This window comes from Trachurus japonicus, chromosome 17 (genome assembly GCF_045865225.1).
Source record: "Trachurus japonicus isolate A0001 chromosome 17, Traja_1.0".
Classification (NCBI taxonomy): domain Eukaryota; kingdom Metazoa; phylum Chordata; class Actinopteri; order Carangiformes; family Carangidae; genus Trachurus; species Trachurus japonicus.
The window spans coordinates 8,830,283-8,854,375 of NC_140923.1; the positions used below are offsets into that span (position 1 = coordinate 8,830,283).

Here is a 24,093-nt window from a genome sequence, read left to right on the forward strand (position 1 = left end):
GGGAGGGAGGGAAGAAGAGAGGAAAGGAGGAAAGGAGAGAAAAAAGGAGGGAGGACTCCACCTCTCAGTTTACAGTAGGTGAGGGAGGAACAGATGAAGAGTCTGAGCGTCTGTTTGGCCTGAAGGGAGAGAGATAAGAATCAGGCAGAGCAGGAGAGATTGCAGAGGGCGGGGGGGGGGGAGGGGGGGGAGCAGAGAGACAGAGAGAGAAGGAGAAGGAGAGAGAGAGAGAGAGTTGAACCCCCCCAGACCCCGGGGGGGATCTGAGTCCTTGGCCTCTTAACCCTGTTACTGTGAGATGAACTCAGCTCATCGTCTCATCGTGGAGCAGAAATATAACAAAATAACAGAAACCAGAGAGACAGAGTTGTTTTAGAGGTAAATTCATGCAAAACCGTTGATGCGTGTTGCCTTCAGGGACAGTTTTTCATCAACAGTCTCTGCATTTCCCTCTACAACAACTCTGTGTGGTAACGTTGTGTTATTATCTCATAGCGTGGTGAATGTGCAGCTCACAACTTGTCCACCAGAGCGTTGTGGAGTTGTTGGATTGTGTATTTGATGAGTTTGATGAGGGAAACCAAGAAGAAGAAGTCCCATAATGAGCCTCCGTAGCGTAGCTCTGAGCAGCTCACGGCTCTGCTCCGCCGTTCTAAAAACAGCTTGCACCGAACCTACTGCTATGACTATAGGGATTATGGCAATGGGCCAATTTGCCAAAATGTTGAACTATTCCTTTAAAAATAAGCTATTTAATCCTGCTCGTACTGCAAAAAGAAAAGCACAAGAAAAAACTTTAATTATCCCTTTATATCAGTAAACAAAGAGAGTGGAATAAGAAAATAAACATGAAGATGCTGCTGATGTACAGGATGTATTCCAGGATGTATGAGCTGTTTGACTGTGTGTGTGTGTGTGTGTGTGTGTGTGTGTGTGTGTGTGTGTGTGTGTGTGTGTGTGTGTGTGTGTGGAAAGAAGTGAGAGCAAAAGAGAAAAAAAAAAGGGAGGTAAAAATAAAGAGTGTTATTTGAAGTGTGTGTCTGTCCCAGATGAACACAGTTTGACTTCAAAAGGGAAGAACAAAGACACACAGAGTCACAGGAGAGGTGACACAGACAGTCAGTGTGTCACATACGCACAAACCATATGTTCAACACCCGAGACGTCGTGCAGTGCAGATATTCTCCTCAGAAATCCGAGCTAATTATCTAAATCACAGCCTCCTTTCACCTTGATCCGTCGTTAACGAGCTGAATGAGACGATTAGATGATTAACCAGATATCAACATCAAAAAGCCGTTTTTAATAATATAAAAGTTGCTGGATTTAAGACACTCACCCAGCAGCTGTTATTATTACTTGAATTAACCTATAGTTATTATAAGTGTGTGTGTGTGTGTGTTTGTAGTTTTTTTTTCCTCTTTATTTTCATATTTATTTGATGTGAAGCGGATCGTTGCTGCTTTGAAGTGTGGGTTTCATTCATTCAGAGGTTTGGATGTGGAGGTGTACGACTGTGTGTGTGTTGAATCCTCGTAGCAGCAGCAGCAGCAGCAGCAGCGTGAGGCCGCGGTTCAACACAAACATCAGGACGCCAATTTAAGATACAAAAAAAACAAACAAGAGGAATGGAAAACAGAGTCAAATCTGCAACAACTCTTTTCCCTCTTGAATCCACCTTGTTGTTGTTGTTGTTGAGAACATCCATCCCACTCAAAACACGTTTAATTACACACAGACCATCTGTGATTTTTATTTTTTTCCCTACGTAGACCTACATATGCTGATTCTAACTCGGTTTAACTTTCATTTCCATGAAAACACGACACAAGATACAAGATACAAGAGTTGGTTTTTGTTTCGTTTTTTTCCTGTGGTTTTTACTTTGGTCAGACACTTCAGGCTCTAAATGAATTGAGACACTTGCAGCTCCTGATACATGATGTGACCGTGAGCTGAAGGCCTCTCTCTCTTCAGGCTTCTCTCCTCCATGTGCATCTGTTGACAACGAAGCCGGCGAAAAATCAATAAATGTAGCGGTGGAAAACGTTACATAACGAACAAAACATTACGGGTTACGGAGCGTGTTTGTGTTGTGGTGTGCAGATACGCTGACAAATCCCCCCCCCCCCCCAAAGCGTAAAAACTTTTATGCGCATTTACTGCCTCGAATTTCTGGTGTTTCCATTCAAGTATTTATTCGCAATTTTTGAAAATGCGAATAAAAAAAGGTGGATGGAAACGCAACTAGAGACATCTTTTACCCTGAAAATTAAAAAAAAAACACAGTATCCAGTAGTGATACATACTGTATATTATTACATTGGCTCCAGTCAAATCTTTTTAAATACTAAGCCAATAACGTAATAACGGCAAAAAAAAACCAAGAAAAAAGTTTTTATGCTATTGGCTCAAACATTTTATTCCATTATTGGCTTTATTACATTTAAAATGGCCCAAATTATTATATTTCGACTTTATCACACCCTCTGCTCTTTAGCTTTATTCTCCATCTTAGATCAACATATAAACTTTCTTCACATGTTCCTGCTCGATCTCAGCAAAGTCTCCAGGATCTCCGTCACTTCCTGGTTTCTAGAAGTGCTGCACATTAGACCCAAAAAAAAAACAACTGGAAAAGTTCCTCTTGCGTTTCAAGATTTAGCATCTCATCAGGAGCTGTAAAATCAATTTGCCGGTTAGATTGATAATGTCATAAAAAAGCAACAGCTGTGTTTGAGATGTTTTTTTTTTTCTTTTTGCATGCAACAAGCGGCAGCAACACTAACCTGCCGCACCAGATGGTTTGTCTCACTGAACCATCTGGGACGGCTTCACAGGAATCATTCGGTTTGGAAGAAAAGAAGGAGCAGGAGCTTTAAAGACACAAAAAAAAAGAAAAAAAAAAGATTTGGCAGGTGATTGGATGAACCATCTGTCAGTCATGTGATGTAACAGGAGAGCGCTGAAGAGGAAACAGCATGACGAGGCTCTGAAAGCTCGGTAGCATGTCGGTCGTCTGCCCGTAGCCCCTCCCTCATCGGAAGCTGATCGGCCCACAATCAATCAATCAATCAATCAATCAATCAATCAATCAATCAATCAATCAATCAATCAATCAATCAATCAATCAATAGCCTGCAGCCTGGTATGATAGATAAAACCAGCTGCTTCATGATGTTACAACAACTCTTTGGCCCGTTTCTCCTCTTCAAGGAGCAGCAGAGGATTAATCAGAAATGTTTGTCAAGACATGAAGCGTCACACTGTTGTTGTTGTTCGATTGTTTAGAGAATAAAGTTTTATTTTTCTTCGTTGTGTTTGTTCAGAAAGTTCAAACTCTGAAGTCTCGTCAGGTCCTGAGAAATCTACAGAAGAAACAAATATCAGACCAGATATTTGTCCTCCTCCTCCTCCTCCCACAGATTGTTTCACTCACCCTCTTTATTTTTTAAGCTTTATTGAAAACACAGATGAAATTCTTTCTAGCTGTATATGTGACACATAAAGTACCTTTAAGATCCATGACGAGGGCGGGGGCTGCTAACTCCATCGGCTGACAAGACGTTATGGTGCGTTCAAGGCAACCCGTAACTCGTATTTTTCCGACCTGTGAAGTGGTACCAGTTCGATCTGGTACGACTTCACGGGTCAGAAGTTACGAGTGGCCGTTATAGTGACTTTCACAGGTAAAACAGGTCGGAGAAACACGAGTGGGTTGCCTGGAACGCTACAAAGTCGTAAGTCGTGACTTGAAGCTGTAATTTACGGTTTCAAAAGCCTGCCTGGAATGCAGCATTAGCCAAAACCACCGGATCGCTTACTTCTGCTTTAAACTAAGTGTAAACCAAACCCAACATTTTTCCAGCAGAAATGAAACCTGGGGTATAAAATGAATAAATAAATAAATAAAAATGTACTCCAAAAGTTTGTCTGTTGTGTGGACGAGACTCATTCTCTCTCTCTCTCCGTCCTCAGACATCACGACCACGGCCCCCCCCACCACGCCCGTCGCCTCTACTCTCCCCATGACCACGTTCGGTGCCACCACCACGATGCCCGTCACCCTCCCGGGCGCTGACGCCGACGCCGACGCTGCAGACGCCGATGGCACCGCCACCCCGTCCGCCCCGTCCGCCCCGGACTGCGTGGAGGGACAGGAGGACTGCGAGGGCGGCGAGGCCGTGGACTACGAGCAGCCGGCAGGTAAAAACCACTCAGTTTGAACCACAGACTGTAGAGAGAACGGCTGTAGCACCGTGACGTCACCCATTGGTTTGGGGGAGTCTGTTTTGTGCCGCTACTACGGGGGTTTGAACCTGTTGAACATTGAACATGTTGGATTCTACTCAGTGGCATGCACCCCCTTGTGGCCCAATTGTTGAAAAACGAGTGCTAGAGTGCTCCCTGGGAGCCAAAACGTGTGCTAAAGTGCCCTCGTGGAGCTAAAACGTGTGCTAAAGTGCCCTCGTGGAGCTAAAACGTGTGCTAAAGTGCCCTCGTGGAGCTAAAACGTGTGCTAAAGTGCCCTCGTGGAGCCAAAACGTGTGCTAAAGTGCCCTCGTGGAGCTAAAACGTGTGCTAAAGTGCCCTCGTGGAGCTAAAACGTGTGCTAAAGTGCCCTCGTGGAGCTAAAACGTGTGCTAAAGTGCCCTCGTGGAGCTAAAACGTGTGCTAAAGTGCCCTCGTGGAGCCAAAACGTGTGCTAAAGTGCCCTCTTTATGTGCGCGCCACAGATTCTATTTGCCATATTTGGAGCGGTGCGGCGGTTAGCCGGCCGAGAGCCCGCCCACTGGCCTCGAAGCAGCGGTCTCCGGACCTGTCCCTCGACATTTCTGCGCCCTGATTGGCCAGAATTTTTAACCTAATAACAGTAAAACGGTAGAGTTAAAAAACAATTCCCCCCCCTCAGAGTTTTAACCTAATAACGGTCAAACGGTAGAGTTAAACCCCTCAGAGTGTGTGCGGGGGTAGAAACTATCGGTTGAGACCAGAAAACGTTCTGACACCAGGCTTTTAACATGTTTATTGAGGATGTAAAGTGGGTGATTTTAACATGGGGGTCTATGGAGAATGCTGCTTTCTGACACCAGCCCCCAGAGGAAGAAGAGGGGATTGCAGTTTGTTGAACGAGGAAGTGACTTCATTTCTCAGACCCACAACTGCCCCCTTGGTTTGAAAAAAAACTAAACAAACAGAGAAAAGAAACCTACATTTTAACTTCTCTCGTCTACTTCCTGAGTCTTTTTTAAGAAGCGATGTAAAAATCCGACTCTTGGCTTCTGTTTCATCCTGAACCTCTCGTCTCTTTCATGTGGGCTTCACGTAGTATTTCCTCCTCCTGCTTCTTGACAGACGAAGGTGGGAAGATGTTGGACTTGGACCATGAAAAATTCTCCCTCATCTTTCCTTCTTTCTCGCTGTTTAATTTAACACATCCATGTTTTTAAAAAATTCTGCTTGATCTTTCCCGTTCGTTTAAATCACATGTAATCAGACCCATTATCTGTCCTGAGTCTCTTAAAGGGATAGTTCAACATTTTGGCAAATTGGCCCATTGCCATAATCCCTATAGTCATAGCAGTAGGTTTGTTACCTTTAATTGTCGGTGCAAGCTGTTTTTAGAACGGCGGAGCAGAGCCGTGAGCTGCTCAGAGCTACGCTACGGAGGCTCATTATGGGATTTCTTGGTTTCCCTCATCAAACTCATCAAATACACAATCCAACAACTCCACAACGCTCTGGTGGACAAGTTGTGAGCTGCACATTCACCACGCTATGAGATAATAACACAACGTTACCACACAGAGTTGTTTTAGAGGGAAATTCATGCAAAACCACTGATGCACGTTGCCTTCAGGGACAGTTTTTCATCAACAGTCTCTGTATTTCCCTCTAAAACAACTCTGTGTGGTAACGTTCTGAAAAAAAAGCGAAGTGTTTTCACACTACATTTATGAGCCTCCGCACCGTGAAATTCTTTGACCGGCGCAAGACAGACTCATGTTTTCATTCATCAAGAATTAAAGTCAGAGGTTGGAAGACGATCACATACCGTCGTAGTTCCCACCATAAACGGAGATTCATACGGCGGCGTTATTCTCATGACTCGCCACGAAACCGAAAGTAAAGAAACGCTGGTCGGCTCGCCCAGCATTTCCACCACCACTAATAATAACAAAATAACCATAGAGACAAAACCATAGATTTATCTAAAATGGACCATTAACAAGTGGTAACGGAGATTCATCCACATTAATATCAGACTTTGTTATAACCAAATAGAAACTCCTCGTTGTCCCTTTAAAGGTAACGAACCTACTGCTATGACTATAGCGTTTATGGCAATGGGCCAGTTTGACTAAATGTTGAACTATCTCTTTAAATCACATGTAATCAGACCCATTATCTGTCCTGAGTCTCTTAAGTTTGGAAACTCAAACACGACACGAGAGCTCGGTATTGATTTCCGAGGTGTTGTGTTGGCATCTGTGTGTGTGTGTGTGTGTGTGTGTGTGTGTGTGTGTGTGTGTGTGTGTGTGTGTGTGTGTGTGTGTGTGTGTGGGACCGGCCTTGTTGACCTTTGACCTCACTTTGACTCTCCCATCTGTCGACAGGAGCTGAACCAACGCCGCCTGTCTTACCAGGTGAGGATGTCCGCCACCATCTGCCTCATCCTCATCTTTAATTTATCTCCCTCTTCACCTCCTCCACTCTGCTCCCCTCCACTTCTTTTGTCTTTCTTTTTCTGTTTCATATTTTTTATTAATATGTATACAAGAATAACAAAGGCACATACATGGTACATTGGTGTCAGCATTAAACATGTTTGTATACCCCCTTGGATTTAGAATTGTGTTTCTGAGAACAATCAACAGTTACAGAATTAAAACCAAATAAACTATACAATGTTTAGATACTGAGATATAATCTATATAAAATGATTAGACTGACATGACAGAAGAAATACATAAATAATAATAAAAAAGAGAGGGGAAGAGAGAGAGGAGAAAAAAAAAGGGGAAAAGAAAAGAAAGAGGGAGTGTGTGTGTGTGTGTGAGGGAGGGGGGTTACATCGATGCAAAAAAGTCCATAAACGGTTGCCATTTGTTGTAAAATTTGCTCAAGTTGCCCCTTCTTGAATATCTAATTTTCTCGATTTTCAAAAAGTACATAACCTCTGTGATCCATTGTGTACTGGAGGGAGCAGTTGTGGTTTTCCAATTCAGAAGGAGGTGGCGTTTAGCAATGAGTGAGGTGAAGGCTACTACTTCCAGTTCTTTAGTAGAATATAGGGTATAGTCATCCAGAAGACCAAAAATGCCATCTTTTGTCTTTCTTTTTGTTTTCTTCTGTCTGTCTCCGTACATTTTACAAGGAGATGTAGCTACAAATAAATGCGTGAGTGCAGAGCTGCATTATTTCAGCCCGTGGCCCCATCGCTCACTGTCACCAACAGTACAGAGCACAATAACAATCACAAGAAGAGCAGTGACACTGAGTGAATGAGCCTGACACAACTGGGCTGCAGACAGACACATGAGAAGCACGTGTTATAGAGTCACAGTTTTTTTTTTATAAACATTGTTCATTTTAAATCATGATTTTTTCGATCAATGCCCAAGACGAGTGAGGAAAGAGTCTGGAAAACCATAAGAAAATATAAACTACACCAAAAATCTATTATCCTAAAAAAAAAGGTGATAAAACCTTTGCAGCTGTTTATTTCCCACATTTATCTTATAGGCTGTGTTCCACTTGTTTAAATGAAGTCAAAGTGTGACTTTTTATTGGGTTTACTGCTATGAACGGGTCTGTCGCTGACTGACTAACTGACTGAGTGATCAAGTTACACCATTGGTCGGACGATTTGGCGTAAACAAGCAGTGTTAGTGCCTTTATTGCTAGATTAATTACGTTTTTCAGCCTCCTTTTGCGACTTATTTAAAAAAAAATCATAGCTATCAAATGTCAGTCATGATTATCTCACATGTAAATAAAGCAACAGTCACAGAAAGTGGAAAAAAAAAACATGAAGTGTGACAAAGAAACCTCATGTGAGTATGTTTTTCACATTTTCACTACTTTTTAATTGAAAGGTTGTGAAAGTATTTATCAATAGTTGGACGTTGTAAGTAAAACAAGGAAAGGAGTGGAGTGGAGTGAGAGGGAAAGTGATGAATGGATAGAAATAGAAAAATGGAGGCAGTGACAGAGAAAAGACAGTATAATCACACACCCAACACACCTATACAATAGCTTTTTCCCAGCCACAGTCAAACTCATGGCAAATATTAAATAAACACAACTGGTACACCACTGACAGCACTTTAGACAATACGGCAGCTTTACTTACTTTAATTGTGTTTTTTGTCTTTTAATGTTATTTATTCATAGGCTATTTGTTGAATTGTGTGTAATGTTTTTCCTTATTTACTTTTGTCTTGACTCACTACTCACTAACCCTAACCCTTTTTTTTTTTAAACCTTTTAATAATCTTTTAAATCTGACCTCGGGGGGACCTCTGCACAAGAATTTATATTGTACCCATGCAGCTTGCTGTGCACAAAATGGCAAAATCAATTTCTTGAATCTTGAAAATCTTGAAAAAAAAAGAAAAAAAAGAGATAGAGATGAATAGAGATGAGACAGAGGAGAGGAAGTGATGGAGAGAGGGATGGATGGAGGTGTAGAGGAGGGAGAATAAAGGCCTCATGGGTCTCAATTAGCGAGCTGCAGCATCACGTGCAGACAGCTTGGAGGTTTGGAGGTGGAGGTGGAGAAGGAGCTCTGCATCCCATTAGAGTCAGAAACAACATGTCCAGTGTTCAGAAGGAGAAGGAGGGAGGGAGATGTAGTTTTCTTTTTTTTCCCCTCTCTCTCTCTCTCTCTGTTTTTTTCTTTTCTTTGTGGCCCACATCCAGGGTTTCTACACATTTGAAATTTCCAAATTCCATACTTTTTCCAGACCCTAATTTCTGGACTTCTCGTTAAAATATTCATATTATTTGTGATATTTGAGTAAATAGATGTGCATAATATTAAAAAAAGCATGCAATTAATCATTTGTTTTCATTATTCTGAATGTGTATGCCATTATGTAACCAAATCATTTCCTGGAGATTGTAGCTAGGTACAATAGCGCACACAAAATAATTAACCCAAATAACTTCAGATGAGACCAAACCCAGAGAAGTATGAAGAAAAACATATTTCCATATGATAGTGTCCATTTTCCATACTTTTCCATACTTTCCATACTTGCGTAGGAACCCTGCACATCCTTATGTTGGTGGCACCACGCCTTCCTCCACCTCCTTCCCTCCTTCCCTCCCTCTCTCTCTGTGTCTCTTCATGTCCTGATCCCAAACACATGTAACTGTAATGTAACTGTAACTGTAACTGTAACTGTGTCGACGCTGCTGCTGCTTCTCATCAGTTTTGTTCACAGTCGTCTTCTGCTTCTTCTTCTCCGTGTCTCTGTCTCTGTCTGTCTCTCACCCCGGCTGTGATATGTTTCCACCACCGGCAGCTACACAGTTTTACAGTTTTTCTCAATTGCTAAAACACTAAACCCTGTTGTCTGAACCAAATTCTCAGTTGCCTGAACCCACTGATTGAATCAGTCACTCTTCTCTTTTGGCAAAACCATCAGCACTTTTCACCTGTTTAGACACAACTCACCAACACATTTTCATGGTGATGTACCTGTGTTGCATAATGCTGAGCACAGGTGGCAAAAGTCAAACACAATTAAAGCACAGGTTTCACCGGTTGAACAAAACAACTCAAAATTGATCACACTTGTGTCCAATGATGTGAGGGCACATATACTGTAAGCCAGTTCAGGATGAAGTCCTGTGGCCTGATCCAGTACGGAGAAATGATGCTGTGGCTGAGTTACAGTATGCACTTCTCATTTCTATATTTTTGTACTTTATTTTTTACATAGGCTTACTGCATACAAGTGCTAAATGCACAAGATTTCTGTTTGTTTTTGTACTGTACAAGTGCTACGTGTACACACAGTATATACCGAGTGTACAGTGCAGCAGCGGGAGCAGCTTTTGTAATATTGATGCTACAAGGCCTACAGTGGGGGGTATTTAGTTTAGTTTAGTTTAGTTTGTTTTCTTCAGGCTCGTCCTCGTCGGGACTGTGGAGGATTAGTCAGCTCAGGTTCACACACTCTGCTGCTCTTGTCTTGTCACTGTGAGACTTGAGGAAGAGAAGAGGTCACACAGCTTCCTATGAAACTCTCCAGCAGCGTAGTCGTGCCTATGAAAACACTCGATGTGTCTCTGGATGTTTTTACAGCAGCAGATAAGAAGCGTATCACAGCAGCAGATATGATCTCAGCTTGTTATGTACCGTAGTAGTATATTTATTGTACATTCATCACATTGAACTTGAAACCTGCATTGTTTATACTAGAGTAGATATACTGTTTATGGCCTTCATTTTGAACATTTCTCATCGTCCAAAGCGTATGTTGTGGGACATTTGCAATAATAAGAATTAAAAAAAATAAAACATAAAAACAAAGCACAAACCAACAAACCAGTGACAAAAAGTTGATTTCTCAGCCACAAGACTGAGTTTATATGTAGTTCTTATGAGCCAGTTACTGTTGGGGTGTTTAAGTTCATAATCAACCTTGTTGCAAAGATTTACATCAATAATCAATAATCATTCCTCTTCCAGGTCATGGATTATTTTAAAGGAGACATATTATGTCCCTTTTATACAAATTAAAATAGTTCCCAGGTGTCTTAAACACATGTCTGTCACATGCTTTGGTCAAAATACCACAAGGATCTAAATCACAGCTCAAAACAGCCCTGTGTCTGTCCCTTTAAATGCAAATGAACCACTGCTCACCAGGCCCCGCCCCCTCTACCGGTACTCACAGGTAGGGGTGGGATTATGCAAATTATAAAACTAATGACATCATTGTCAGACAACTGACGGAACAGCTCGTAAAACCACATGGATTTCAACCTCAGGAGGCTGAAAATTACATATTGTTTTGTCAATTCTCACATTTTAGGGGCCGAAAGGCAAAACAAAAACCCAGATAAATGTTAAAGAGCCTTCAGAAAGTGATATTTCCATAATATGTGACTGCTAAACTGCAGCTGATTGGGGTTTTTTTCTGATGCTTCTGTTTCACCCTGCATCGATCGTATTTGACTCTGTTGTGTTGGTGGGAAGCCAGTGAGGGATCGTAGAGATGTGATTAAACGGAGGTTGTTTCTCTGTCTTCTCTTCTCTTCTCTCTGCAGCCTACGTGTGGTTCGCCTGCAACTTCGACTTCCTGTCGCTGTGCGGCTGGACCAGAGAGGACGGCGTGGGGGCCGAGTGGCGCCTCCAGAACGACGAGGGGCGCCGAGGGCCGACCCACGACCACACAGGTGAGAGACACCTGCTGTGCTGAGCATTTAACCCTCAGGTTGGATTAAAACAAAGCTTTAAATGAATCTGCTGGGAATTAGCAACTATAGCTGTTTTTTTTATTGAATGAGGTGAAGTTACGACTAAAGACAGAGAAACAGTGAACAGGAAGAACATCACAAGTTGATGTCATGAGGTTCACGTAGAGCCTCGGTTAGTTTTACGAGTCTTAAAACTTCACATAGAAAGTCAGAGATAAGAAATAAGTGGGTCGGTTACCTAGGTACAGGAGTGAAAAGGGAAATAGACCCAATCCCCCATGTTGTGTGTTTGTTTTATTTAGACATGAGCTCATTGTACAGGACAAAAGATTAAGATCAAGAACATCCGTTGGCCATAATTACATGTCCTTTCCTTACAATAATGTTTTTAGAGGAAGTTTGCATTTTAACTTTCTTCAGGAAATCCTTGTTTAAATTAGAAGACTCCTCCATTTAAGAAAAGTCCTGGGTTACAGTCAGGCACGACGAGACAAAAACAGAGACAACGTGAAAAACGTAAGGCGTCTTAAAACAAGGGAAGCTGTGGCGACACGACGGAGCTCCGTTAAAAAGTCTTTGTGCAGAAACATGCAGATGCTCTGAGCTTTAACACATTTTGAAAACTGAATAAACGGCCTTCAAATCCATGACTTATGAAAATTATAATAATAATGAAAAGAAACACAGCACTCATCTGTCTCTCCATTCAAATCTCCTGTGATGAATGGTTTTTTTTCATGTGTGGAGGCAGCAGCAGCTTCAGAATGAATGATTTCACCTTGATTTTTTGACTCAAACAAGATCACGAGTTTGAAAAAACACACAAAAAAAAAACGAGCTCTTTGTGATGTGAAGTCAGATTTCTCCTGAAGTCTTTTTGTCGTCCGGTCCTTGAGTTTGACATCTCCAGTGCCACACTTCACCATCACATCATCTCATCCTCCTCACTCAGAGACTTTCACCTTCACAAAGAGAAGCCATTGAAATAAAGTAAATGAAAAAATGAGGCCTTGAACGTTTTTGTAAAAACTGGGGCCGTATTTATCAATCTTCTTATAATTACTCCTAACAACACGGCTAAGAGTCGATTTACGAGCAGAAAGCTGAACTTAAAAGTAAGTTATCAAGTGCTGGACTGAATCTTAAGTGTCAGTCTCAGAGCTGAGTTACGACAGTATATGTGCCATAAATCAAATTTTAGATGATTTATAGGAATGACCAATCGCTGAATGTAATCCCTTATCTAAGAATATAGAAATATCTATCTCAGAGAATATTTAAATGGCCAATGGGTCGTAAAGCTGCAAAATAATAGGCTACATTGGGATTGTATCAAAAATAAATGTTTCCTAATCTTTCCGATTCATAAACTCACTGATACATTGTTGCATTTTGCATGTGATGACCTTTAATCCTGGCCTGTAATTCAGCTCTGCTGTGTGAGGTTATTGATGAGATGACGTCATGATAAGGACGATACCCAGTCCATCCAAACTGCTCGCCATCGAACAAACCAAGAACGTCCTTCGTTCTTCTATCGCCTATTATGATTCTTAGACTTGAGAAAGTTGAAAAATAGCCTTTATTCTTAACCCTCCTGTCGTCCTTCTGGGTCAAATTGACCCAATCGCTTTCCTTCCTCCATCCTTCCTCCTTTCCACAATCCTTTTCCTCTTCCTTCTTTCCTTCCTTCCTTCCCTTCGTCCTTATTTCTTCTTCCTTCCTTTTTTTGAACAACTGTTTTTATTGGCATAATTTTCATATATCAAGGTCAACTTCCTTCCTCTTTTGATCCAATTGACCTGATCTGTTCCCTTTACCTCCATCTTTCTTTCCTTCCCTTTTCCCTTCCTTCTTCTTCCTTCCTTGAACGAATCTGTACCCTCCCTCCATCTTTCTTTACTTCCTTTTTCCTTTCCTTCTTTCCACAATCCTTTTTCCCTCCCTCCCTTCCTTCCTTGAACAAATCTGTTCCCTCTCTCCCTCTTTCTTTCCTTCCTTTTTCCCTTCCTTCTTTCCACAGTCCCCTTCCTTCCTTCCTTCCCTTCATCCTTACTTCTTCCTTCCTTTTTCAACCAATTGACCCAATCTGTTCCCTCCCTCCTTATATCTTTCCTTCCTTTTTCCCTTCCTTCTTTTCTCCCATCTTTACCTTTGTCCTTCCTTCCTTCCTTCCTTGACCCAGGAGGACAACAGGAGGGTTAAGTTTTATAGTAAATTAAACAAAATTTCACAAATTCTCAGCACTTTAAGACTAAAATGTCACAACAGAGCATGGTCGACCATCATCATCAGTTCTTCCCTTGTGCGATGCCGCCCCCTGCAGGCCGACCAGGGAACTTCATCTACATGCAGCTGACGGAGGTGGGGCTGCCCAGTAAGACGGGGGAGAGCGAGGACCAGAGGGACAAGGAGGAGAAGACGGCCCGGTTGGCCAGTCTGCCCGTCACGGCGCCGTACGCCGACCTGTGCATGTCCTTCTGGTACCACATGGCCGGCGAACACGTGGGCTCGCTGCACATCAAGCAGAGGAGGGAGAAGGAGGAGGTGCGGTGGGAGGAGGAGGAGCAGGAGGAGGAGGAGCAGGAGGAGGAGGAGGGGGGGGCTCAGCTGCTGTGGACGGTCAGCGGTCACCAAGACAACCGCTGGAGGGAGGGGCGAGTTCTGCTGCCACATTCAAGCCTCTCGTATCAGGTAAATATACGGCGTCCCGGATGGGTCAAACCACTCTGAGCCTCAGAGTTATGGAGGTGTTACTGTTACTTTACTGTCTGCAAATGTGTATCTTAATCTGTGTGTGCGTAATCAGATCTGTAAATGTGTAAAACAAATCCTCATCTGTATTCAGGTTTGCAAGTTTACAAATTTTACAAATCCGAGCACGCACACAGATTATGAATATAACATTTGCAGATTCAAGTACATACACACACGTCGGTAAAGTACACATTTCACAAATCTGATTACACACACAGATTGAGATGCACATTTGCAAATAATAATGTAACAAATATACCTCCATATGGATTAGTTTGTGCAGAAACTTATCAACGCTATAAATAAAAGTCATAATAATAAACACAACTATGCATGTTAAAGCTGTAAAACAGTGGTTTTTCTACGGTGGCCCTCAGGGCTCAACACAAACGTGCTTAAAATTCAGAAAACAACATGGATTTGACAACACGTGTGCTCCCAGAAAGACTAATGCATGTGTTCATTAATACGTTGTGAATCATGTGATTTTGTCTTTGCATGTCTTTTCTTATGTTGCAGTGCACTGAGCCCTCAGGGCCACCGTTGTTTCCAGTGGGAAACTTGAAAAAAAAAAAACATTCTTCTGTTAATTAAGATTTTAAGATTGACTCATTCATTCATTTGTTCCTGTGTTTCTGCAGGTGCTGGTGGAAGGCGTCTCAGACCGACGCAGCACAGGTCACATCGCCGTGGACAACATCCAGATCCTGGACGTGCTCAGTGCAGAGGAGTGTAAGGGTGAGTACGGCAACGCAACAGCTGCTGTTGTGTTTGAAGTCTTTAAATCCACTCAGTTCAGCTGGTAGAAAAAACAAGAGGTGTTTTTTTTTTTTGGTTTCTTTTCTGTCGTCTGCGACTTTAAATCAACAGCTTCTTCTTCTTCTTTCGTTCAGATCCTGAAGTCCCGACGTCTCCGCCGACTGAGATCTTCATCCTACGTGAGTACAGCACATCGAGCTAAAAACATTCAACTGACAGGATAAAAGGAGTCGAGGGATCTCGCTCCTGTTCGCCTCGTTTCTCTTCTCTCTGTGAAAACATCTTGTCTGTTTTCTGCAGAAAAGTAAAAAAAAAAAACTCTCTTCTCACTGTCTGAGCAGAGTCTGCGTCACATCACGTAGTATTTCTTTGACATCTTGAAGCATCACATCGGTGGATTTCTACGTCTCTGCTAGAAACAACAGCTATACATCCATCCATCCATCCATTTTCATCCACTTATCCGAGTCCGGGTCGCGGGGGCAGCAGTCGGAGCAGGGATCCCCGGACTTCCCTCTCCCCGGACACTTCCTCCAGCTCTTCCGGGGGGACCCCAAGGCGTTCCCAGGCCAGCCGAGTGACGTAGTCACTCCAGCGTGTCCTGGGTCTTCCTCGGGGCCTCCTCCCGGTGGGACATGCCCGGAACACCTCACGAGGGAGGCGTCCAGGGGGCATCCTATACAGGTGCCCGAGCCACCTCAGCTGGCTCCTCTGGATGTGGAGGAGCAGCGGCTCTACTCCGAGCTCCTCCCGGGTGACAGAGCTCCTCCCCCTCTCTCTAAGGGAGCGCCCCGCCACCCTGGTAACAGAGCTCCTCCCCCTCTCTCTCAGGGAGCGCCCCGCCACCCTGGTGACAGAGCTCCTCACCCTCTCTCTAAGGGAGCGCCCCGCCACCCTGCGGAGGAAGCTCATTTCGGCCGCTTGTATCCGGGATCCCGTTCTTTCGGTCATGACCCAGAGTTCATGACCGTAGGTGAGGGTGGGAACGTAGATCGACCGGTAAATCGAGAGCTTTGCCTTTCGGCTCAGCTCCTTCTTCACCATGACGGACCAATACAATGACCGCATTACTGCGGCCGCCGCACCGATCCGCCTGTCGATCTCGCGCTCCGTTCTCCCCTCACTCGTGAACAAGACCCCAAGATACTTGAACTCCTCCACCTGAGGCAGGAACTGTCCCCCGACCTGGAGGGTGCAAGCCACCTTTTTCCGGTCGAGAACCATGGCCGCGGACTTAGAGGTGCTGATTCTCATCCCAGCTGCTTCACACTCGGCTGCAAACCGCCCCAGTGCATGCTGAAGGTCCTGGCTCGAGGGAGCCAACAAGACCACATCATCCGCAAAAAGCAGAGATGAAATCAAGTGGCTCCCGAACCGTACCCCCTCTGGCACTTGGCTGCACCTAGAAATTCTGTCCATAAAAATAATGAACAGAACCGGTGACAAAGGGCAGCCCTGCCGGAGTCCAACACGCACCGGGAACAGGTCTGACTTACTGCCGGCAATGCGAACCAAGCTCCTGCTCCGGTCATACAGGGACCGTACAGCCCTCAGCAGAGGGCCTCCGACCCCATACTCTCGGAGCACCTCCCGCAGAATGCCACGTGGGACACGGTCGAAAGCCTTCTCCAAGTCCACAAAACACATGTGGACTGGTTGGGCAAACTCCCATGCACCCTCGAGCACCCTGCGGAGGGTGTAGAGCTGGTCCAGCGTTCCACGGCCAGGACGAAAACCGCATTGTTCCTCCTGAATCCGAGGTTCGACTATCGGCCGAATTCTCCTCTCCAGCACCCTGGAATAGACTTTCCCCGGGAGGCTGAGGAGTGTGATCCCCCGGTAGTTGGAACACACCCTCCGGTCCCCCTTTTTGAAGAGAGGGACCACCACCCCGGTCTGCCAGTCCAGAGGCACTGTCCCCGACTGCCACGCGATGCTGCAGAGGCGTGTCAGCCACGACAGCCCCGCAACATCCAGAGACTTGAGGTACTCAGGGCAGATTTCATCCACCCCCGGTGCCTTGCCACTGAGGAGCTTCTGAACTACCTCAGTGACTTCAGCTTGGGTGATGAATGAATCGACCTCTGAATCCTCAGCCTCTGCTTCCTCGACGGAAGGTGTGTCAGTGGGATTGAGGAGATCCTCAAAGTATTCCTTCCACCACCCGACGATATCCCCCGTCGAGGTCAACAGCTCCCCTCCTCCACTGTAAACAGTGTTGGCGGAGCACTGCTTCCCCCTCCTGAGGCATCGGATGGTTTGACAGAATTTCCTCGAGGCCGACCGGTAGTCCTCCTCCATGGCCTCCCCGAACGTTTTTGCTTCCGTGACCGCCCGGGCTGCCGTCCACTTGGCCTGCCGGTACCCGTCAGCTGCCTCGGGAGTCCCCCTAGCTAGCCAGGCTCGGTAGGACTCCTTCTTCAGCTTGACGGCATCCCTAACTTCCGGGGTCCACCACCGGGTTCGGGGATTACCGCCGCGACAGGCACCGGAGACCTTACGGCCACAGCTCCAGATGGCCGCGTCAACAATGGAAGTGGAGAACATGGTCCATTCAGACTCAATGTCTCCAGCCTCCCTCAGAATCTGGTCAAAGCTCTCCCGGAGGTGGGAGTTGAAGACCTCCCTGACAGGGGATTCTGCCAGACGTTCCCAGCAGACCCTCACGATACGCTTGGGTCTGCCAAGTCTGACCAGCTTCCTCCCCTGTCAGCGGATCCAACTCACCACCAGGTGGTGATCAGTTGACAGCTCCGCCCCTCTCTTCACCCGAGTGTCCAAGACATACGGCCGGAGGTCAGATGACACGACTACAAAGTCGATCATTGACCTCTGTCCTAGGGTGTCCTGGTGCCACGTGCACTGATGGACACCCTTATGCTTGAACATGGTGTTTGTTATGGACAAACTGTGGCTAGCACAGAAGTCCAATAACAAAACACCGCTCGGGTTCAGATCGGGGAGGCCGTTCCTCCCAGTCACACCTCTCCAGGTAACACTGTCGCTGCCTAGTGAGCGTTGAAGTCCCCCAGCAGAACGATGGAGTCCCCAGTTGGAGCGCTTTCCAGCACCCCTCCCAGGGCCCCCAGGAAGGCCGGGTACTCTGCACTGCTGTTCGGCCCGTAGGCCGAAACGACAGTGAGAGACCTATCCCCGACCCGAAGGCGCAGGGAAGCGACCCTCTCGTTCAGTGGGGAGAACTCCAACACATGGCGGCTGAGCTGGGGGGCTATGAGCAAGCCCACACCAGCTCACTGCCTCTCACCATGGGCGACTCCAGAGTGGAAGAGAGTCCAACCTCTCTCAAGGAGTTGGGTTCCAGAGCCCAGGCTGTGCGTGGAGGTGAGCCCAACTATCTCTAGCCGATACCGCTCAACCTCCCGCACGAGCTCAGGCTCTTTCCCCCCCAGCGAGGTGACATTCCATGTCCCTAAAGCCAGAGTCGTTGTCCGGGGATTGGGTCGCTGGGGCCCCCGCCCACGGCTGCCACCCAAATCACACGGCACCGGCCCCTTCTGAACCCTCCCGCGGGTGGTGAGCCTACGGGAGAGCGGGCCCACGTCGCTCGTTCGGGCTGCGCCCGGCCACCAGACGCTCGCCTGCGAGCCCCGACCCCAGGCCTGGCTCCAGGGTGGGGCCCCGGTAACGCCAGTCCGGGCGACGTACACTTCCTCGATGTTTTCTTCTTCATGAGGGCTTTTTTAAAAGCATATATTATTTTGGCAATAAATTCCATTTTTGCATTGCTCTGTGTATCACTGTAAAACAACCTCCAGCTGCTTTCATAAATCATAAATTGACTTTTTGTGGTTATGATTTTGGCGGTGGTGCCTTCACTGAAAATCTGACATCCCAGACTCAAGCCATAAAACTGTCACAAGTCGTAACAACGAGATGAAATAAAAGCCGTCGGTGCTTCATGTGATTACAGAACTCTGACGTCTGAACGCATCCTAACTCGTGTCCATGTTTCTGTCTCTGTCTGCAGCGCTGGACTCGCTCTCCCAGGACTCTAGCGAGCTCGGCGGCCCCGGCAACATGCTGAAGACCCTGGACCCCATCCTCATCACCATCATCGCCATGTCGGCGCTGGGCGTCTTCCTGGGCGCCATCTGCGGCGTGGTGCTGTACTGCGCCTGCTCGCAGGGCAGCATGACGGACAGGAACTTATCCGCCCTGGAGAACTATAACTTTGAGCTGGTGGACGGCGTGAAGCTAAAGAAGGACAAGATGAACGGACAGACTAACTACTCAGAGGCGTGAGGGCACGGGAAGGAGAAAAAAAAAGAAACGCTCCTCCGCGTGGACACATGATGCAGCCAATCAGACGCAAGGAGGAAAACAGGGAGGGGAGGGGGGGCCTGAGGCCACCAATGGGACGGCAGGGTGGGCTGACAGTGAGCCGATGTAATTTTATTTCTCAGGAGCGGCGGTGGGACAGACTGACCTGTAGGGGGCACGGTGGGACAGACTGACCTGTAGTGGGCACGGTGGGACAGACTGACCTGTAGGGGGCACGGTGGGACAGACTGACCTGTAGGGGGCACGGTGGGACAGACTGACCTGTAGGGGGCACGGTGGGACAGACTGACCTGTAGGGGGACAGACTGACCTGTAGGGGGCACGGTGGGACAGACTGACCTGTAGGGGGCACGGTGGGACAGACTGACCTGTAGGGGGCACGGTGGGAGAGACTGACCTGTAGGGGGCACTGACCTGTAGTGGGCACGGTGGGACAGACTGACCTGTAGGGGGCACGGTGGGAGAGACTGACCTGTAGGGGGCACTGACCTGTAGGGGGCACGGTGGGACAGACTGACCTGTAGGGGGCACGGTGGGACAGACTGACTGTAGGGGCACGGTGGGAGAGACTGACCTGTAGGGGGCACTGACCTGTAGTGGGCACGGTGGGACAGACTGACCTGTAGGGGGCACTGACCTGTAGTGGGCACGGTGGGAGAGACTGACCTGTAGGGGGCACGGTGGGGGCACGGTGGGACAGACTGACCTGTAGGGGGCACGGTGGGACAGACTGACCTGTAGGGGGAGAGACTGACCTGTAGGGGGACAGACTGACTTGTAGGGGGCGCGGTGTGAGAAACTGACCTGTAGGGGGAGAAACTGACCTGTAGGGGGCACGGCGGGACAGACTGACCTGTAGGGGGCACTGTGTATAAAGAATCTGTACAGCAAAAAAAAAAGAAGACGAAGAAAACTAAGGATTCTAGCCTATTTGTTTTTTTGGCGTGCTTTGTTGATTTCATGTAATCACATGCTGGTGTTGAGACCAATTCAATGAACGTATCGTTTGTGTACTTTTACAGAAAGATAAGAGTTGCGTTTAGTTTTTTGGGGTTTTTTTATTATTTGTTTTATTTGTTTTCCGTTTTTGCAGATGTCACAGTTTCACAGAACGAGCAGCGTGTGTGTGTGTGTGTGAAATTTGCTACTTGATATCTGGCTCTATTGCTCGGTGTGTGTGTGTGTGTGTCTGTGTGTGTGTGTGTGTGTGTGTGTGTGTGTGTGTGTGTGTGTGTGTGTGTGTGCATACATCTTATCACATTCTACATCTGCATTCAAAGGGATAGTTCAACATTTTGGCAAATTGGCCCATTGCCATAATCCCTATAGTCATAGCAGTAGGTTCGTTACCTTTAATTGTCGGTGACGAACCTACTGCTAAAACTATAGGGATTATGGCAATGGGCCAATTTGCCAAAATGTTGAACTACCTCTTTCAAGGTGTGTATATGTCACACAGTCTGGCTGTAAGGGTGTGAGCATTACACTTACTGTTTACTGTATCTGTATACATGAAGCATATTTCCATGTGTGTGTGTGTGTGTGTGCGCGCGTGTCTAGTTCCAACAGTGCCTTTTTTTTCCTCCAGTTTTTCCGTTGCCTTGTTTCTTCTGCTGGTTGTTTTCTCTCCGTCCAGGGTTCCTACACACACACACACACACACAGAAAAAGATTGTGATCATACAACTACACTTTTGTTTTTTAGTTGTTTTTAGTTTTTCTCATGTCCCGTCAACTAACACGAGTCGGTGTAGACCTGTAGATCCTTTCTCGCCTTGATGACGGTCGTACTGACACACTAGTTTCAACTTCTAGCTTCTTTTTTTTTTTTATTTGATAAGCTCTGGACTTTGTTAACGGAAGCTGTGTAGGAGCCCTGAATGCCTCGTTTTCATGGCACATGACACATCCAACATATTGTACATAGGTTTTAATATATTTGAACGCCCTTTTTTTAATATAGAAAAAGACACAAGTGCCGCAGGATCCTTTCTTTCTCTGTTGGAATCAAAACCCACTCCTCCCACTCTTCAAAGTTTCAGAAAAACGAAACCAAAACGTTGATGATCGAACGTGATCCTGAGTTTTGTTATTGATGATGTTGTTGCTGTTGTTGTTGCTGTTTTTTGTTGTTGTGTCCTGGGATCAGGAGGTTTTCACAACGATGAACAGAAGAAGAAGGAGAAGCAGAAGAAAGAAAGAAAGACAGAAAAGTTTTGGGGAGATTATTGAGAAAAACACTTTTGTTGCACAGGGTGAAACGGACAAACCTCAGTGCAGCTGAGTGAGTCTCCAGCAGTGAGACACCAGAAGGACGGACAGCTGAGTCTGCTGCTGAGCGACAGGACGTAGAAGCTTCTGGAAACATGTTTCTCAGAGCAAAAAATAACTGTTTCTAATGCTCTTTAATGGGAAGATTATCAACCATCCTTCATTAAAAAGCCTGTTTCCCTTCAGCTACGGTGGCCTGGAAATGACACACAGAGCTAAAGTCACAACGAGAGCAGAAACCCGACAGACACGACCAGTAAACAGCTTTACTTTTTTCTTTTTTTTTTGATTCTGCAACAGGTGAAATATGAATTTTAAAAAATGTCACTTGCAGTTTAAGCACTGAGGGTTTTTTTTGTTGTTGTTTCTGTGGGATTTTGAAACGTATTTAATCCACTCTTTACATCCAGCATCTTGTCAAAAAAGAGGGTAAATTTTTCTCACTGTGAACTACTGTGTCCTCTTACTGCAGAAATGTCCACACAAGGACACACAAAAAAGTTAAACTGAATTCTGTTTTTTTTGTTTTTTTTTATGTTTCATGGTTAAAAACAAAGCTGAAAACAACAATCCTTGTGCTAATGATACTGCTTTGCTGTGTTTTTAGCTTCGGTAGCTAAGCGTGTTGTGATGCTGGTCTGTTTGCTCTGTGGTCATTTAACATCACAGATTTTTTTTTTTTTTTGGGGGGGGGGGGTTATAAAAGCCATTAAGCAGCTATGATGGACTGACATATTTATCAGCAACAGGGAGTTGGTCTCTTTGTGTGCTGCACCGCACTGTGGAGCTTAAATCTGCCCATTTTTAATGTAGCATTACAGCATGTCGGCTCAAAATGTGAAGTCAGCGTCAGTTTGAAATCAATGCTCACTGGTTTTTCTTTTTCTTTTATTTCTTTTTTTTTAAGAAAAGAGAGACGTTGTTTTAAAACCATGTAACATCTGAGCGAACATTTCCAATCAGGTGAAGGTGCTCTGACTGTTGAGACGATCGTCATTGGCTCTTTACACCACACACTGCTCCAATCATTTTTCTTTCCTCGGTAAAGTATCAACTGGCCTGAGAAAAGGTTGTGGATGTTGAGAAATTGCAATTTCATTCTGACTTTACAGACGTGGAATTAGTGTGAGTGTGTGTTTCCATTGAGTCAGCCAGACATTAATATAAATACAGCCCCCCCCCCTCCCCCTTTTTATGAACAAGAAAGGATTCTGCAGCACTAGAAGTGAAAACAAATGTTGCACTGATATATTTAAGAAAATCTATGTGTTTATGATGTTGATTTATGAGAGGAGAGACAGGAGGTAGAAGAGGACAGTGTTATTGTTGCTCCTTTTTAACACAGTTTCAGATGACAGTGTTATAATTCTGAAATGTAAAATTTACAGAGATGTTTTTCATTCTCGAAAAAGCTTATATCGTCTCTTTGAAATGTAACGATTTTATTTACTTGGTATAATATCACCTTGTCTTTTTGTACCGTCACTGATGTACGTGCCATTATTTTTTTTGTTATTTTTTCTTTTTCCTCCCTCCCCCCCTTGTATGACAAGAAAAAATGTTTTATTTTCAATACTGCTTCTGTTATTTTTTTGCTGTCTCAGATCCAGAAACAAAAAAAACAACAAGACAAAACAAGAAAGGAAATAAGAAAGTAAAAAAAAAAAAAAAGTGGAAAAGCAGTGAGGCCTTAAGTGACTAAAAGTATTGTTTGTACTTTGACTTTCTGGTCAGCACCCAGACTCATCCGTCTCTGTTGTCTCAGACTCTGATCATTGACTATTACATTCCAAAGAATTGGATCAAATAAATGTTTTACGTAAAAAAAAAAAAAAAAAAGATTTGTGTGATGTGTGCATCTCCTCAGTTTGATCCTGTTATCGATAGTTACATCACTGGCTTCACCAGGTAGCTCGACTCGTCAAGAAGAAATGAAGAAAAAATATAAAGCCAAGGAAACCACTGCAGATGGCTGCTGGTATAAATGGAAAATGCAAAATGTGAAAATAAAAAAAGGAAATATAAAACATCCACAAATGGATTCAGTAAAATAAATAAATAAATATAGATTTGCACCAGTGAGCAAATCTCTATCTACTCTGCCATATGTTGAACTGGGCTGTGGTTGGTTGTCATACGCCGCTTTGACCACAGAGGGGCAGTGTTACCTCTGGAAACAACTGTAAATACACTGGCCTACACAACTAAATACAGTAGTACTCAAATAAGTGTTTAAAATGTATTATTTATCTTGTCATATGTGTCTGTTTATGCAAATATATTTTCTGTTGTTTTCAAATCAACCCATATTTTCGTTGGGGGACCGTGACTGCGCATCCTCATTCTTCCCCGTGCGTGTTTTCTCCGAGACGTGCTGCCGTGGTTCCCTCTGCGTAAACAGGGTTTAACTTTAAATGATATATGGCTTGTTGAACTGGGGGGGGGGGGGTGTATATATATATATATATATAGGGGAGAGTGGGGTAAGTTGAGCCACTTTTTGTATTCAGGATCACTACATCAAGACAATTATAGTTTTGTTCCTAACTAACACATCTGCATATATTT

The 24,093-nt window shown here is 45.0% G+C and overlaps 1 protein-coding gene across 1 annotated transcript in view; it reads left to right on the forward strand.

Annotated features, from left to right (window-relative positions):
• The window catches only part of LOC146970081 (neuropilin-1a-like), a 105,065-nt gene extending 85,838 nt beyond the window's left edge, over window positions 1-19,227 (forward strand). Inside the window, exons 12-19 of the mRNA XM_085803922.1 lie at window positions 3,979-4,206; window positions 6,618-6,647; window positions 11,287-11,415; window positions 13,763-13,983; window positions 14,035-14,130; window positions 14,835-14,931; window positions 15,087-15,131; window positions 18,941-19,227. Coding sequence (XP_085660048.1) covers window positions 3,979-4,206; window positions 6,618-6,647; window positions 11,287-11,415; window positions 13,763-13,983; window positions 14,035-14,130; window positions 14,835-14,931; window positions 15,087-15,131; window positions 18,941-19,215 — 1,121 coding nt within the window. The 3' untranslated portion in view covers window positions 19,216-19,227. The remainder of the gene's footprint in view (window positions 1-3,978; window positions 4,207-6,617; window positions 6,648-11,286; window positions 11,416-13,762; window positions 13,984-14,034; window positions 14,131-14,834; window positions 14,932-15,086; window positions 15,132-18,940) is intronic.
• The last annotated feature ends 4,866 nt before the right edge of the window (window positions 19,228-24,093 follow it).